A 17165-nucleotide genomic window follows, 5' to 3' on the forward strand; every position below is an offset into this window, starting at 1 on the left:
ATTTGCTTGCTTTTTATCTTTTCCAGGATATTAAGGAGAAACCATTAGTGGTTGCATATTAAAAATGAATGAAAATCTATGTATATGTGTATCAATAAATTTATATCTACATATACACATACATACACACAAATAGCTAGACAAATAAATCACCCTGCTTTCCTAGATAGAATAAAGCCTTTGATTAAGAATTTAGTTAATTTCTGACCAAAACCATTACCCCGAGCTTCTCTGCTTAATGCAAGTAGTGGTGTTTAAGAAGTATATAAGGTTCAGGGACTGGCTTTCCTTAATTGATACTATCTTTTCTGTTACAGTCTCTGCCTTAATTCCCATTACTGGCAAAAGCTACTGTCTCCACCCATTCAGATGAGATTTAAGCATTACTTTCAATTGTTGTGTCCTTCGAGTTGTATGTCTCACAGGGTCCTCCCACATGTGTATTATGGATGTATTATGTGTATTAAGGAATGAAATCTAACAAAATAGGGCAACAGTCAACATTTTGTCCTGTTCAAGCATGCACATGTTTTATTTAAGTATTCTCCAAAGGTCTATTTTTTTCCAGCATAATGCAGATATTATGCTATCCTTTGAAATAAGATATGTGAATTTCAAACAAAATTGTCAAAAACAATGACCTTAGTTACTCCATATGGTACACAGAAATAATTACGTTTCACTTACAATACAGATGCACTTAACAGTCATCAATAATCATTCACCACCAACACAGTATATTTTTAAATCACCTAAAACATCAAAAAGGTTTTTTTCTTTTCCAAAAGCCTAATAAAATTAATAATTTTGGATAAGTGATAAATCAAAAGAGGAGGCAGAATTGTCAATTGAAATAACCTAACTGCATTTTCTTTTATGTAATATTAAGAACATGAAAATAGAACTTCTCATTGGGAATCAAAAGACATAGTAATTCTGATTATGGTTTCCTTAGTCTACTTTTTAGAAAGTTTTCAATAAATGCCATCAGATAAGTTTCACTAGACATTGCTCTAGAAGCACAAAGTGACACGAGGCAGGTGTTAATATAATTGTTAATATTTGTACTGCTGGAAGATTAGTAACTTTTTAAAAGATGTACTAGGAATAAAGCCAGTTCTTCCCAAGAGATAGTTGAGTTTATCTTACTTTCACTCAGCAAATGTTTATTAAGATCTAATATGTGCATAGCACTGTTCTAGAAGCTATTCTAGAAATGGGAAGCAAGGATTTCTGGCTTTACTTGAAAATGGTTGGATTAATCCATTTTTATGACAAAATATGATAAGCATTTAAAAATCTCATCTCTAATAGAGGAATAATTATTAACTCTTTCCATGTACAGAAGCTAAGCTTTATTCCTTACAGTGGTGGCTTGGAATGAATAAAAACTTTGCATTTGACTTTAAACTTTTTTACACTGTCACGTGCAGACATGTCTGCTGACATATTTTAAGGGTGAAAAGTTATAAAAACTTTTCACTTAAATGTACAGAGATCAACTTTGCATCATCAAACTCCTGTCCTCCTGATTTATTGGAGAAAATTGTACCTCGCAATACACAGGAACTTTTCTGAGATAAATTTGTACTGCCTTCCTGAATGGTGTAGAAAGCATGCTTTCATCAAATATTGCTCAATAAAGCACTCTAGTTTATCTCTACATTTCAATCCACATTAGTTATTCTCAAAATGTATTCAAGATCTGAGGCAAAATAAATAATACATCAAGTAAGATTCTGAGATGACCGATCCTGTGATATTAGTCCCAGTCAATTCTTTTCATAAAATACATAGTGATAGATCCAGTATCTGGGCTTTTCCATAAACAACAAAGACGTTAGTGATAATTTACATGGGTCAACTCCTTTTTTTTCTCATTTTGACAAGGGGATTGAGGACAATCTACTTACACGATAATTTTTTTTTTTTTGAAATACAAAAGTAGGAAAGTCACTTGAACTACAGTAAACATTAGTCTTGTTGATGATGATAAACCCAATAGAAAGGTGCTATAGAAATACAAGAACAGATAATGCACTGTCACAGGAATACAGTGGACCAAAGAATATTACTGAAAAACATTTATGGCACAATAGTTTTGGATTAAAAAGTTACCTAAAACCTGGCCACACCAGAAGTTTTTCTACGAACGTGGCTCCTACCGTATCTATAAAGATCTGGAAAGTACAACAACAGAAAAATCCTGATTCCTGATACAACAGTTGTACAATGAATTATTGCAGTTGTAACAGTATCTAGGTGCAAAGTTAAACGATAATTAATACTGAACTAGCTGAACACTTTAGATTTACTAATGAGTATCCCCATGAGAAATACTGCAGTTCTAAAAGGAGTTTATTTGCACAGCCCACCATGGAACATGAACACTCAGCTTGTTGTAAGTGCACAGAAATTACCCCTTTCTACAATTATAGTTTATCATGCCTATTCTGAAGACAACATAAAGAAACTGAGATCACTGCTTCAAAGAATTCTAGCATGCATTATGATGGTTTCCTTCAGTCAATACAAATATGTTGTGTTTTTTTTTTCATATGTAATAATCTTCATCATAGCCAATGTTCATGGTTTTAACAGGAAAAAAATTTATCAAAATGTTTTCCATATTTTTTTTGTTTTGCATTCAACTGGAACATTATGTTCAAAGATTTATTTTATTTATTTTATTAAAAAAGAGTTCTGATCATAAGAAGCATCAATAGGCGGCATTTCATTGTGCTCATTCACAAAGTCAAAGGGCCACAGAATATTACTCTGTGTAACAGGTCAAACTGTCTAGAAATGCCATTTGGTGGTTTTATTCACATCCTTAAGATTGGAAGCTTTGTTTTTGTTTCATTTCCAACCTTCTTGCTTTGCTGCCTTAATCTGCAGAATATTTGTTTCTTCTTTCTTCTACGTTGAGATTCTTTTCACAGCCAGGACTCAAATTCTCTTAAACCCTATTCCGAGTGTCTTACAAAGCAGAAACTCTGACAATATTTCCTCCTGAGTACTCAGGAGATTCTGGCCTATCGTCTCCCTCTGGTGTGGTTACTGGAGGTGTTGGGATGCTTATTATTGCTGTAGTCACATAAGGTTGTTCACAGTTTAGTTTAACACACTCTTCCATTTTGGCATTTAAACTGGATCGGCTGATAGAAAAAAAAATTAAGAAAGTAAGTTGTTTAGTTAAATTTTTTTCACACAACTGAGGAATATGTGTTGTAATGCTTATAAAAACATTTTAATTGTCTAAGGAAAGTTATTATAATTAAAAATATCAAACCCCAAATCTTAATCTATGTTAAAGATGAATATAGTCAGTAATTAACATTAAATAAATTTCTAAAAGACAGTTTCACTTGGTTCCATCAAGTGTTTATCAAACTAAAAGTATTATTAAAAAATGTAAGAAAGAAAGAGCATCAAGTAAGATTTGGACAGCCTGGGCTGAACAAAGTAGTTTTATTTAAGACAGGACCTCTAAGAGGTTTGAGAAACCACTATGAAAGAGCCATATCACATTGATTTCTTAATTCTTTTGACCACAGAATATTTTTATTTTCATGTCTTTTTGGGATGTATAATGCCCTCAAATCTCTCAAATTAATGATGACCACATATTATAAAAATCAAAAAATTTATCTATTACTATCTAATACTTTAAGGTTTTCCCAAATGGTATTCTTGGATGAATTGTATACTCTATATGGAGAAGCGGATAAAAGGGAAATGAGAGAGAAGGATATACACAGAAGCTTGAACCTAATTATTTTATATTCATGGAAAACATAATTAAGATGTTTATGTCCTAAGATTTTCTTGCTCGATACTTTTCCATTGTTGACTTCCTTTTATAAAGGATATAAGGCTGCAAAGCTAAAATATCTTTAAGATAGAAGTCTTATGGCTCCTAAGTTTAATTTTCTAGTCCCAGAGACATCCAATTTATGTAAATCGACATCACCTGAATTCAGAATCTCATCCAGATTTCAACAAAGACTTTTGAATGCCAAGAAAGAAGGGGACTGAATTTACAGACTCTAACGCTAAAAACATATGCTATTCAATTTGAAAACAGAATAAAATTATTTTGGCAGAAACTTATATTTTAATGACATATATTGTTTAAGTGTACTACTTTTTCGTTTTACACATTTGTGGTAAAGACAGTGAATAAGGAAAAGCAAAGCAAAAATATCAATACGGAAGTTTTACTTAACTTGTTCATGAACTAACCAGAGGCAAACAATTTTAGTACTTCACTTATTTTTGTATTATGTTGATTTTGTGTTTGATATGGCCAAAAATATCTTTCTGATCAAAATTATATATTGATATAAATGATTTGTGTAGGCAAAGTTTTCATTTTTACTGCTACAGAGAGTGTGTTTGTATATTTTTACATGCTATTAAATAACTTTTAGCCATGTTGATCTCAATTTCATTTGACTCTTTTAGTAGTGTCCACCATCATTTCAGGCTATTGAATATATAAGAGAATCCTGAGTATAAAAGTCCTTGCCCAAGAAAGAAAAGGTTGTGGAGCAGAAGAGAGAAAAACACATTTGTGTCCACCCAATCATGTTTCCTTCTTTTGACTCTTTGAATATTGATATAACTGCTACTTTTAACCCTTAATGGATATGCAAGTAGAACCACTTTCCTACTTGTTACACTACCAGTTTTGTCTCTTCCTGAACCATAGGAGCTAGGAATTTAGATGCCACATATGTGACAACATGAGTGCAGAAGACACACCCTGGGAACCAGCACAGGTGTGCAGATAACACAGATTAATCTCAGGTACCTGTTAGATAGAGGCGTTCTCTCCACACATCTGATCTGAATCGTGCTGAGTTCTTGTACACTACCTCGATGGCTTCCTGATACGTTGGCATTTGGGATGCGAAAAGTTTTTTTGTGTCGTCGTGAACAGCAGGTGCTGGTGACTCCTTGTTGTGAAGACAGTGAGGGACTGTGACTTGAAGGACGATTAACAGTTGCAACTTCCATGCAGCTTTCTTCAAAGACTTGTTCGTCCACAAACTCGTGATTCTGTTCCACAGTTGTAAGTAAATGAAGAAACAGAGAAGCACATTTTAAAAAACAAAATACGTAGCTTTATTTTTAAAGCTCAAATATGCCCAAGTATACTTAGACTTGACACAATGGTTAAATAAAACCATTTTCATAAAGATTGACATCAAAACCACTTCTTTTTGGCATTTATGTGGAACTATCTTTGTAGTTAAACCTAGAGATTGACATCTGTAGGCTGATCTAGTGTCCCTTTATAGACTAACTTCATCTTGAAATATCATTTATTTATTTAAACATAAAATCTGGAAGGTATAAGCTAAGAAAAAAAAAAAAACACCCAAAAAATGAATACAGATAAAACCCACAGGGAAGTTATAAATTTTCACTGACTTTATTTTTTAAAACAGGTTGAAGTTATGGAAAATAGATTATTTTAATAGGATGCCCCAAGTTAGATTGTCTGTTATATATTAGCAAATATTTTCACTTGGGATTGAAAACATTTCTAAATGAGAAAATGAGACCCCAAGACACTATCCATTTATTTATATGTTCCTCTAAAAATACCCAGTGCAGAAAAATATGACTTATTAGTTACATAAATAACTGCTGTGAATGTGTCACTTTGTGTTTGACACAGAAGGGATTAGCATTGAAATTTTGTGGCCTTTTTTGTAATCTTTGTGATACATCACTGGCATCACTGGCTGTACTCATGATCTCTGTTTGCATTTGGGGTTTTTCCATCACTATTTCTTAACTTTTAGCCCAGTAGGAAATAGTAATAGGCATCATTTCACATATCATATTTTGTAGAAACATGATATCAATTTTGCTTTTAAAATGTTTAACAAAAACCTCCTGAAATGCCTATGCAAGAATTTCACCTCAGAAATATACAGGAAAACATTTTTGGTCTGAACTACTTGAGAATGACCTCAATTACTACTTTGTTTTTCTTTGCGCGTGTGGGGATAGTCTTATAATGGAAGGCTTTGCACATACTAAATTCCACTTAGCCATCTCTCATCCTAAAATATTAGTAAAACAATTGAAGCAAGACACTGGCTAATAAGAAATAGATTATGTTTTAGCTACTCGTTTTGTCATTTCTTTGCTGAGACAAGCATTTTGAAATAAATGAAATTTAACATTCTATTCTTTGAAGTCTAGAGAATAATATAATCAGACAAGACAGAATTTCATGTCAAATATTAAATTTCAAAGAAAAAATGGTGCACAAAAGATTCACAATCTGTTTTCTTCTCTTACAATGCATGGTTTCACATACCTAAGTTGCAATGCATGAGATTCTAATTTATCTCATCAGTGATTGAAAGTGTGGGAGTCATTCTGTTATTAGTTACTACGTACTTTTGCAGGTAGCACGATTTATATTAGTTGGTGTTAAATGGTTTTTGATTTAAAAAAAAGCCCTCAAAAAAGGAAAATACAGGGAACAAAAAAGATAAGAATAAAAATATTTTACATATTTATTTATTTATTTATTGAGACAGAGTCTGGCTCTTGTTGCCCAGGCTGGAGTGCAGTGATACTATCTCAGCTCACTGCAACCTCCGCCTCCCAGGTTCAAGCAATTCTCCTGCCTCAGCCTCCCGAGTAGCTGGGAATACAGGCTCCTGCCACCATGTCTGGCTAATTTTTTGTATTTTTAGTAGAGACATGGTTTCACTATGTTGGTCAGGCTGGCCTTGAATTCCTGACTTCAATTGACTCACCCACTTTGGCCTCCCAAAGTGCTGGGATGACAGGCATGAGCCACTGCGCCCGGCCAACATTTTATTATTAATGTATCATTTAACTTTCAAATTTATCCTACTAGGTTACAGACCTGTCCATATCTTTATTTAAAAATGCAAGTATAATCATGTTACTACCTTGTTTAAAACACTTAAATAATTTCCATGAGCTGAAGATCAAAATTGTCCACATGCCTGTAAAGCCTAGCATTACCTGGACACTGCCTTTCCCTTCACCTCCTCTTTTGCCATGCTACACTCTCTCCTTCTGACCACCCTCAAATTCTTTCACTTCCTCCCAGGCTGAGTTCCTTCCTTCTTGAGGTACTTCTATCACCTGTTAGCCCCTTCATTGCTCTGCCTAGCTAACTCCTAGTCACCCTGCAGGTCTCCACTCAAGTTCCTCCAGGAAGCCTTGCCTGACCTGTCCCCTCATGGCTCTGCCCTCTTTGCTCCCTTGACCAGTGGCATCATTGTTGCTTTCAATGTTCGCTGCTCTTTTCCAGTAACAGCCCTGTCTGGGGTTTTGTTTTATAATGGAAGCTAATGGCAGCAGAGGCCACACCTCATTTCATGGCGTTTCTTGGGTCTGGCTCACTCTTGGGCACATAGTAGGCATGAATGACTCTATTGGTAAATAAGTACATGGACAGGCAATACTTTAGAACTGAGATTACAAATCATGTGTCACCCGAGAGTGAGTGAGATGACATGATCCAAATATGGTGAAGATTTTGTTCTGCTCTGTAATCATCATAGACTGTGACTCCTATTTACAAACTGGCTAAGAAATTGGTAGATTTGCCAATGAGGAGGTCCAAATGAGAGCTTGTAAGTGGAGAAATACAGACTCACTCCTTAGCACCCAGGGGCATACCAGTGATTACATGAGTCATTTTTCTAATGAGAATAGTTTCTTTTTTTTTTTTTTTTGGAGACGGAGTCTCGCTCTGTCGCCCAGGCTGGAGTGCAATGGCCAGATCTCAGCTCACTGCAAGCTCCGCCTCTCGGGTTCACGCCATTCTCCTGCCTCAGCCTCCCAAGTAGCTGGGAATTGAGAATAGTTTCTATTATCTATCTCTATTCATTATGGTTGTGAATGAAACAAATGCTTATATTCCATTGTTCTCTGTTTTTTTGTTATTGCTATTGCTATTCTCTTGATCTAGATGTTAGGGAGCCTCGAGCACCATTAATTTTTTTTCTGTCTAATCAGCATTTTAAGAATCACAAACAATGACATTGTTAGGATTTACTATTGGAAGACCACTCTTCATCTGCATTAACCGACTTCTTAGACTAGAGTTAAGATAGCGGCTAAGAATAAAACATTCTAAATAAGTTTCTAAAATACTTTCCAAGTTGAAATGTCATTACAGTCTTTCAAAGTAATTTCAAATATTGTGAGGTTTTGGTTTGTTTGTTTTTTTAGCATGTTGTCCAGTAATGCAGACAGTGAAATCACACTCGGAAGCATGAAGTATGCAGAAAGGCAAATGGAATTAATGTCGGAGAGCAGAGGAAGGCAGTCATACTGTCTCCTTACCGTGGTTTTTTCCAGGCAGTGAAGCAGGTGGTGGTGCTGGGTTTCAAAGCTGGAGCCGGATTTGCTAACAAAAGCCTGCTCATCCTCTGAGGACTGTTAACAAAAAGAAGACAGAAGAGCTTTCTATTTTATTTGCAAACAACTCGAACCTCAGCTACACATTTCCACAGAGAGATCTGCTCTATTAACTGGCAACATTTTATTTATTTTTTAACTAGAAAGGAACAAATGTGCAGTTCTTGTAAAGTTGGATGATCGGCATTTACAATTTCATCAAATGAATGGTCTGGTCTTTTAGACATGCCTCTTTGAATTGAAATTTTAAATCCCTTTTACTCATTCAACTACCAACCATGTTTGTAAGATGGGAAGCTGTTATGTTTTGATGATCAAATTTAACCTAGTGCTTAGAAAATTTGGAAACCGTGATCATGCGCATGTAAATAAAAACTATTTTGTAAGTCAAGATTGGAATCCTAAATATTAAAGGAAAATTCTGGGGTAAAAATAAATTTTCTCAAATTGTAGTTTATGCCATATGATCTTCCTAACATTGAATGTTGTTCCCTCTTCGTTATGAAGTAAAAGAAGACATCATGTTAGCCACCCACCCCAACCCTTGATCCAAATGAACGTTAAGGAAGATAAATTTGAAATAAAAAAAAGAATTAGGCATTTGAATTATTGAGCTTATTTTTTTTTTTTTTTTTTTTTTTTTTTTTTACCTTTACCATGTTAATAAGAGACAGGGTAGAAATATTGCCTAATGATGAATAGTCATCATGATTCACTGGCAGTATTTCATAGTGCACTTTCTAACCTTCTACAGCCAATGAGGATGTATAGGGTGAAGTTATAAAAAAACAAAAACAAAAACAAAAAAACTTTTGTTGTTTGGATAGCCATCGTCATAATTAGTCATAATAAAATTCTATGGAAGTAGAACTAAATCAATCTCAAACCAATAAATTGAACATTAAAAAAAGAGGTGTGCTTGACCGTACCTGCAGCTGATTACTGAGTAAACCATTCCGTTTGCTCTGCATGTAAGCATTTGCGCTTCCACTTTTGGCTGCCCGGATCCTGGCCAGTCTAGCTTTCTATAGGAGAAGAGCAATAAATATGCCGTTAACATTTACGAACTGTTTCCTTAAAACAGTGAATGAACTCTTGTATAATCCTATTGTCAGTCTACATATTATTAAAAGTAAGCCAGCTTTTCAAATGCAACTATTGAAAATTACCTCTCTACCTTTTTAAGTGCTTTATTTCAGTTAATATTTATCAGTAAAATCAATGAACTACCTTGGAGCTGGCTTATGCCTTTGAAAATTATAATTAAGTCTTTACAGTAAGATCAAGTTATTTCATTATTGTTTCTTTCAATTGTGTCAAAAGAAAAATAGCAGTATTACCTTATGTATATTTTCATTTATCCCTCTCTGAGTAACTTAATGAAATGAAGACTGGTAGCTCAGGAAACCAGCTGCCAACTCCTTTTTGTTTAAACTAATGTCCTTAAAAATTAGTAATTAAATACCAAGAATTGATTGCCTTCCTTCCTTCCTTTCTTTCTTTCTTTTTTTTTTATAAGAACCACTGTTCATCTATATCTGCATCCTCCAATATAAAATTATATTTTTGCAATTATCCTTTAAGTTAGCCAAGGTAGAGCCATGTCAAACAACATGGACTGTCTCTCTAAACAAACCAACCAACCAACCAACCAACCAACAAACAAACAAAACCAACTCTGAATTTATCTACTTTGTCTACCAGCATGGGTCCACACAACTGTATGCGCATCTGATTTGTGTTTCACTCTTGGATTGGCTGAAATGAAGAACATAGTGAGCCTATCCAGAGAGATTTAAACATTGTTTTTCATTTTTAAAGCATTTGTGTGTGTGTGTCTGTTGATAACATCCTTCAATGTAGAGGGTTTAGGTGACCAGTCCAATTGTTCCTCTAAGTTACAGTGAGATCCCTGAAGTGAAAGTACTAGGCATCTGGCTGTGTAGCCAGATTTCTGATATTCCATTCTGCTTTCCAACTGCTGTTATTGATGCGCATTTAGACTGTCATGGAAAGAGTCCTGTTTTCCCTTCCTGGCGAGCACTATTTTGGTGATCATTCTATTTGTATTACATGTAGCTAGCAAGTGTATGTGAAACAGAGACTGGGATGGCTTAGATAAGTTTCCTGTAAGCTTACCTCACAAAATTTCTTCTTTTTCCCTTCTAAACAATCCAGAAAAATAGTATCTTTAGTCTCAAGTCCTGGAATGCTCTTTTTAATAAAAATTTTAAAATTATCTAGATTTTTAAATGAAAAATATATACATATGAAAAAATTTTTAATACTACAGAAGTGCCTGCAAACAATTGTCTGTGACCCTGGAGCCATCCCACTACGAGGCTTCAGAATCAATCATTGGTAATATTTCTAGAAAATCCTGTGAGAAATTTTCTAAGCCTAAAAGAGCAAGTATATATATTCACATGTATATACACATACATTTTTACTCCAGAGAATACTCCTCACACTCTTCTGCATTTAGTTGTGTTTTTTAATTACATCTTGGAACTCCTTCCATATATACATGTAAAGATCCGCCTCATTTTCTATGAATGTATAATATACTACGGTATAAACAAAGAAGTATTTATTTACCAGGCCAACTACCAATTAATTTTTAAAGCATCTTTGGCAACTATAAGCAATGCTGCCTGCGTTGAATATGATGATGAGCTTATCTACAAGACATATTTCTGAAAGCAAAATTATTCCTGGACCAAAGAGAGTGCGTGTGTGTGTGTGTGTGTGTGTGTTTCTTTTGTAAAGTCTTACCAAATTTCCCTCCAAAGTTACTGTACCAAGATGCCTTTCACACGTATCATTTGAGAGTAGCACTGAGATGTTTGAAGTTCTCAAAATCGCATTAAGATATCATCTGTCTTTAACACCACCCTTCCTCCCTTCCTTCCTAAATTTATTCTTCCTGTGTGCTGACTCCAGGTTAAAATAATATACTTTGTACAAAGATCATGCTTATAAATGATGAGAAAATTAGACAAATTTCACTCTTTGTTGGAAACATAATGTTTAGATCACTCAAAATACTAACACAATAGTAGAGAATGAAGTTGGAAGGTAGAAAATTTTTAACTTCAAAAGTTGGGCAGCAATTTCAGGATTTCAGACCAGACGCAGTAAAACAATAGCAAGTGACAAGGACACTTGGAAATGACTCAGAATTAGCCTAATAATTCAGAAATAAGCAATTCATATATTTGTTTCCAAAAAGGGATTATTGTTGAAATTTCAGTCTTAAAGTCTTTTTAGTCTCCTGGAACATTCATTGCCTTTCTACTCCAGACTCCCGACTCCTTCCTTCCTCCCTCCCTTCATTCTCTAAGCATTCAGCAGCAGCATTGGGTGATACTGTTTTCTTTTATTAAGGAAACATATACATCAACCAAAAATACTGTCCAGCAAAATAAAATGACATATATTTCTCATCATGTAATGGTAAGCCTACATATGGTGGAAAACACTACTGTAGAAGTAGTTCTGCGCTTAGGGACAAAAAAGAAGTTGCTTTAGAGACAGACTATCCATTTATGCTAAGTCATGCACTGTGTTAGAAAAATAACTTCCCATCTCAATTTCAATCATGGCTTTTCTTTGACCCGACTACAATTCCATAGGAGTTAATTGGTTTAATTGGTCTTGTGGAGCACCACAACAAATGCCTGTTGAATACTAGCCTTTATGACTTGTGATTATCTCTTTGGTTCCAGCCGGTAATTGAGGGAAATTATTTTACAAAGATATTTTAGAAAATCATTTTACTTCTGACCCTCTCAGTATGACAATCTTGGCAGCGCCGATTATGTAATTGGGAGGTTAAAAGAAAGCCATCTGCTGGTAAAAACAAATGTATTCCTTTCAGTCTCTTACCCCTGACCCTTTTAGAACATACAACTTCTGGCACGGCAAAGTATCAGCAAATAATATGGAAGTTAAAGAAAAGTTTCAGTAAGTACTTTATCTTAGCTGTATGAAAAGTAGGAGACTTCTTAAATTTTAATTAAAGCAAGGTTTACATTTTCAGTGTAAAAAAAGCATTATAGTTATTTTCAAATAATTTATTTGCCTTAAATGGTGATAGTGTTTGGAAAAAAGTTGTCTGTCTCATAAACATATTCTTCCTATGCATCCTGATTCTTCATAGCTGCAGTTTTTGTCTAATCATCTAATCTTAGCAGGATTTCTCAAAGTTGGTTCCAAGGAATTCGTAAGTGTCAAAAGTAAAATCTAAATCAAACAGATGAAGCAAAGGACTGATTCTGTGGTCAAGAAAAGGCTGGGAAATGCCGAGGTGTTAAAAAGGTTTCTTTGCTCTTGGGTTCCTCACAACATATGACATTGTGGATGATTACTGTGAGGAGAACAGGGATACATAGTCTGCAAGTTTCCTCAAACTAATTTGACATAGAAATCTTGTATTGTGAAGTACAGGTTAGAATGCCGTGGAACACAATGGGTTTTATCAAGTAGATTGTTTTTTAATTACACCAAGTGACATAAACTTTACAGTGTGTGTGTGGAACAGATGGTGGAAGTCAATCTGAGAAGGATCTATAAGCCAAACACGGCCAAGACATTGATTTCCTTACATCGTCAGTCATTTCTAGATGAGGTATGAGGTAGATTAAAGGAAGTTATTGGGCCATCTTGTTACCAAATCACAAAATATTTTGAAAAATAAAGGTATCCTAGGCAGCCTTAAAAGTGAGGTAAAGAAGGTGTTTCTCTTTGGTAATTCCTTACTCCTCAAATGCTTGCCCCCACACTCTCTGTAACATGCATTCTGGAAATTTTGCTTACAGTTGTTTCTTTCATTTAAAGGTTAGTAAAATGCCTCAGGTGGAGGTAGCATATTAAACTTTATCATCTCTTAGAAGTTTAAGACATTTATTGGAATCTTTTTACTTGCTAAGAAAAAATAACTGTGTTAGAAATGAGACAAGTTAGCACCAAACAACAATAAAAAGAGAGGAAAGAAGTCAGTGGCAGACAGTGCAATATTCCTAGGTCCAGAAATGGTTATTCCTGGAGATGGCAGGGCTAAGCAGAAAAAGGCTGGGATTTGGGTCAGTGGAAGAGGCTAAGCAAAGAGAGGTCTGCAAGAGGATTCCATGTTGGAAGGGGTGAGAACTGAAAGAGAATATAGGAGGGCATCCGTGACCAAATTCTTGGGTGGAATTAGGAGCTGCGTAATTTTTGTTTTTAATAGTAGATAGCCTAAGAGATTACTCTCAGGTTCTAGCAAGTAGTTATTTCTTGCTTTTTCATTATTCTACTTAAAAAAAAATCTTTCATTTGGACATTGCTGAATGTACTAGGCAGTGGTTCTCAAAATGTGGTCTCCCAAATGGCAATATCAGCATCACCTGGGAATTTATTAGCAAATGTTCAGGTTCTAACCCAAAACTACAGAGTCTGATGTTTTGGGAGTAGGGCTCAACAATCTTTTTTTTTTTTTTCTTTTTCAGATGATTCTAAACTTTGAAAACCACCCTAGCAGGGTATGATAAATGGCAGATTACATATGGTTAGTACCTTTCTAAGTCAATGTGAGAATTTTAATGTGAAAATTAAAAATATTACACCATACATTGGCTCATTGATTCTAAACTTCTCACTGCATTTAGAATTATCTATAGGAATATCCTAAAACATTAATAGTTCAAATAATACTAGACTTTTTTTGCCTTGGACTTTAATCACTAGGTTTGTGAGCATGAGAAAGTTATCTGTAAAATGGAAATAGTATACTTCCTTTGCAAGTTGATTGTGAATGTTACAAAAAACAGATATAAAACACCTGGGACATTCTAGAAACTAGTGAGGGGTTTTGTTGTTGCAATTTGTATTATTAAATTATAACTATAATTACTACTATGATTATTATGTGATAATTACTCACAGGTTAGCCTGTGAGTATGCAGATGATTAGGTGATGTGATCCATATTTTAAATGAGCTGCTTCAAAATATCAACCTTCCCCTTGTCATTGCATTAATCTAGCTTTATTTTGGCTAATACATTCTACTCAGTAAATATTTATAGACTAACTAAGAGAATCAATAAATCTATTAAAATACAATTACCAAGGGTGCGAGTGGAGGAGAGGTGTCACAGTTTAGGCCTATATCCACCAGCATGTCAGTATGTGCTAGAAATGAGACAAGTTAGTACCAAACAACAATAAAAAGAGAGGAAAGAAGTCAGTAGCAGACAGTGCAATATTCCTAGGTCCAGAACTTGGTTAATCCTGGAGATGGCAGGGCTAAGCAGAAAAAGGGCTGGGATTTAGTTAAGACTTTATCAATGATTGATAGAAATGGGGTAAACGATGTATTCCCTGTAAACAGCAGGAGCGGGTAGCAAAAGCAGGAAGAGTATTGCAAATGGAAGAACCTAGAAGAAGGAAAGTATTTCTGATGGTGATGATGGGAGTGTTCTCAAATTAATACTGTGTCTATTTCGTGCTTTTGCTTGGTCTTGACGTGGCAATTGAATTAAACAACAAAAATATGGTCTAAAAAAACCATTTTGTAACATTACTTTTATTTGTTGGACTGATGTTTTTACTGAATTGAATGTTTACTTGAATGAATTAGTTGGTTATTTTTGCATAACTTTAATATTTGGCACATAGCCCAGTCCCAGATAAATTTAAACTGTCTTAGCCTAATGGGCATTTGTTCTGTTTTTTTTTTTCCCCCCCTAATCTCTTGGGAAGGAAAATAGGAAACATCCTTTGGTAACTTATTTAGTTCATATCCAAACTGTTCTTTCTTAGAAGATTATGTTCAGTTTATTGGTCACAGTCTACATACTGGACATATTATACTTGGTTATTATATTTGACTTTATTAATCTAATTTTTCTAATAGTAAAACTTTGTAAAATTCATTGCATTATGGCAGAAACTAAAAATATAGCAAATATTTTAAAGATTCCTAAAAGCATTCACAAAATATACTTTTCAATTAGTGTACTTTTAGAATGTCACATTACTTACTTTTGATTTCTAAATGTATTTTAGTATTTAATATTTAGTAGACCAAAAGGCTTCTAAAATACTCTAAGGTTTTCTTTATTGATTTTTTTGTTGCAGATGACAAACTCTGAAGAAATACAGGTATTTGGGAAATTGGTTTATCAGAAATTTAGATTTGTGCTTCCTATAGTTTTCATATAGTTGGCTCTTATACCAAAGGAGAAATGTCTAGAATGGAGATAGATGGGTGGTTGAAAGTTAAACTTTTGGTAGGATCCTGTTTCTTTAGACAATGAGCAATTGTACCCAGTGGAGGGACTGGACTGTATGGGCAGTGTCACGACTGTGGTGCTTGAAGGTCCTTGGTGGTGGGGTCAGTTGTGGCTGAAACCCCTTTACCTCTGCTTGCCAAGGGTATGTATTCCCTACATAAGACTACAACTGTCCAGAGGGTGCCTTTTTCTACTCCTCCCTATTCGTTAGATGATCAGTTCTCTATATCCATGTTGACTGGACTATTTCTAACTCTTCTCTGTAATAATTAAAGACTAGGCATTCGTCCAAAAATGAAGAGTTCCATAAAGCAAGTAACTACAGGACTTGGAAAAGTGATTCTTTGCTAAAGGAAGATCTTTGACAAAGGGCATAAATTAGTTCTCTGGACAAATATGCTGTGTGGCCACACTGATTAACTAGAACTTTCCAAAGACTTACTTCATGAGATTGTATACTTTACTTAAGAGGCTGACATTGTTCATATGCGTGTTTAAGATCCTGTTCTGGAATTACCTACAAAGCCAGTGAATAACTACACCAAAGCCTCTCATGGTATTTTGTAGTTATGACACATCACCCAGGTTGTGCATCCACTTTAGTCGCGATTATGAATGGTTTTGGATGTTTTTTAAAAAATGAATCTATCCTTAAAGGACAAAGATATAATGACCATGAAGAATACTGGAAATACAGTGCCATAAGCCCAAAGGAAACTACAGAAGAGATTTCCAAGATTGTTTCTAAGCAACAAGGGCCCTGCCTCTCAAGGTGACTATTTTGACAAGGATTGGGGAAGGGAAGTATGATAACATTTACATAGCTTTTCTGAGAGGCACCTTATCATACTGTTTGTGTGTATGAGCCTGGGAGCCAGACTAGCTTGGATGGAGTGGTGGATCTCCAATTGAACAGGTATGTGACCTTACAATTGCTTAATTTGGGAATACTGGAGAATTCCCATCTATAAAATGAGGATAATAATGGTAACTAACTGCTAGAGTTTTCGTGAAGGTTGTATATGTTGACTCAAGTTTAGCCTAAAGTTGCCTCCTTACATATTTTAAATTTAGCCTAAAGGTTTCTCTATGCATAGTGAACTGTACCTTAAATGGAGGAGTAAACAGACTGTAACCCACTCTGTGCCAACCACTGAGTTTTGGCCAATCAAAGGGGGCCAACTGCTCCAATGGTGTTCAAATAAGGCAAACGCTGAGCTATAATCATTACAACTGTTTCTGTACCTCACTTTTGTTTTCTGATTGTCATTTTCCTTTTACTGCCTGTAAATCTTTTTCTATCATGTGGCTGTGCTGGAATTTCTGTGCTTACTCTGGCTTGAAAGGCTGCCCAATTCATGAATTGTTCTTTGCTCAATTAAAGTTTTCAATTTAATTTGGCTAAGGTTTGTCTTTTAACATATGAATTCTTTTGTGAAAAACGTTAGGCTAATGTCTGGCAC

The 17165-nt window shown here is 34.8% G+C and overlaps 1 protein-coding gene across 1 annotated transcript in view; it reads right to left on the reverse strand.

Moving 5' to 3' along the window:
- Positions 1–503: 503 nt before the first annotated feature.
- LOC105475403 (potassium voltage-gated channel subfamily D member 2) overlaps positions 504–17165 on the reverse strand; it is a 486131-nt gene continuing 469469 nt past the window's right edge. Inside the window, exons 3-6 of the mRNA XM_011730620.3 lie at positions 9360–9455; positions 8356–8448; positions 4817–5064; positions 504–3158 (exon numbers count right to left, since the gene is read on the reverse strand). Coding sequence (XP_011728922.1) covers positions 2981–3158; positions 4817–5064; positions 8356–8448; positions 9360–9455 — 615 coding nt within the window. The 3' untranslated portion in view covers positions 504–2980. The remainder of the gene's footprint in view (positions 3159–4816; positions 5065–8355; positions 8449–9359; positions 9456–17165) is intronic.

This window comes from Macaca nemestrina, chromosome 4, assembly GCF_043159975.1.
Source record: "Macaca nemestrina isolate mMacNem1 chromosome 4, mMacNem.hap1, whole genome shotgun sequence".
In the NCBI taxonomy this organism is placed as follows: domain Eukaryota; kingdom Metazoa; phylum Chordata; class Mammalia; order Primates; family Cercopithecidae; genus Macaca; species Macaca nemestrina.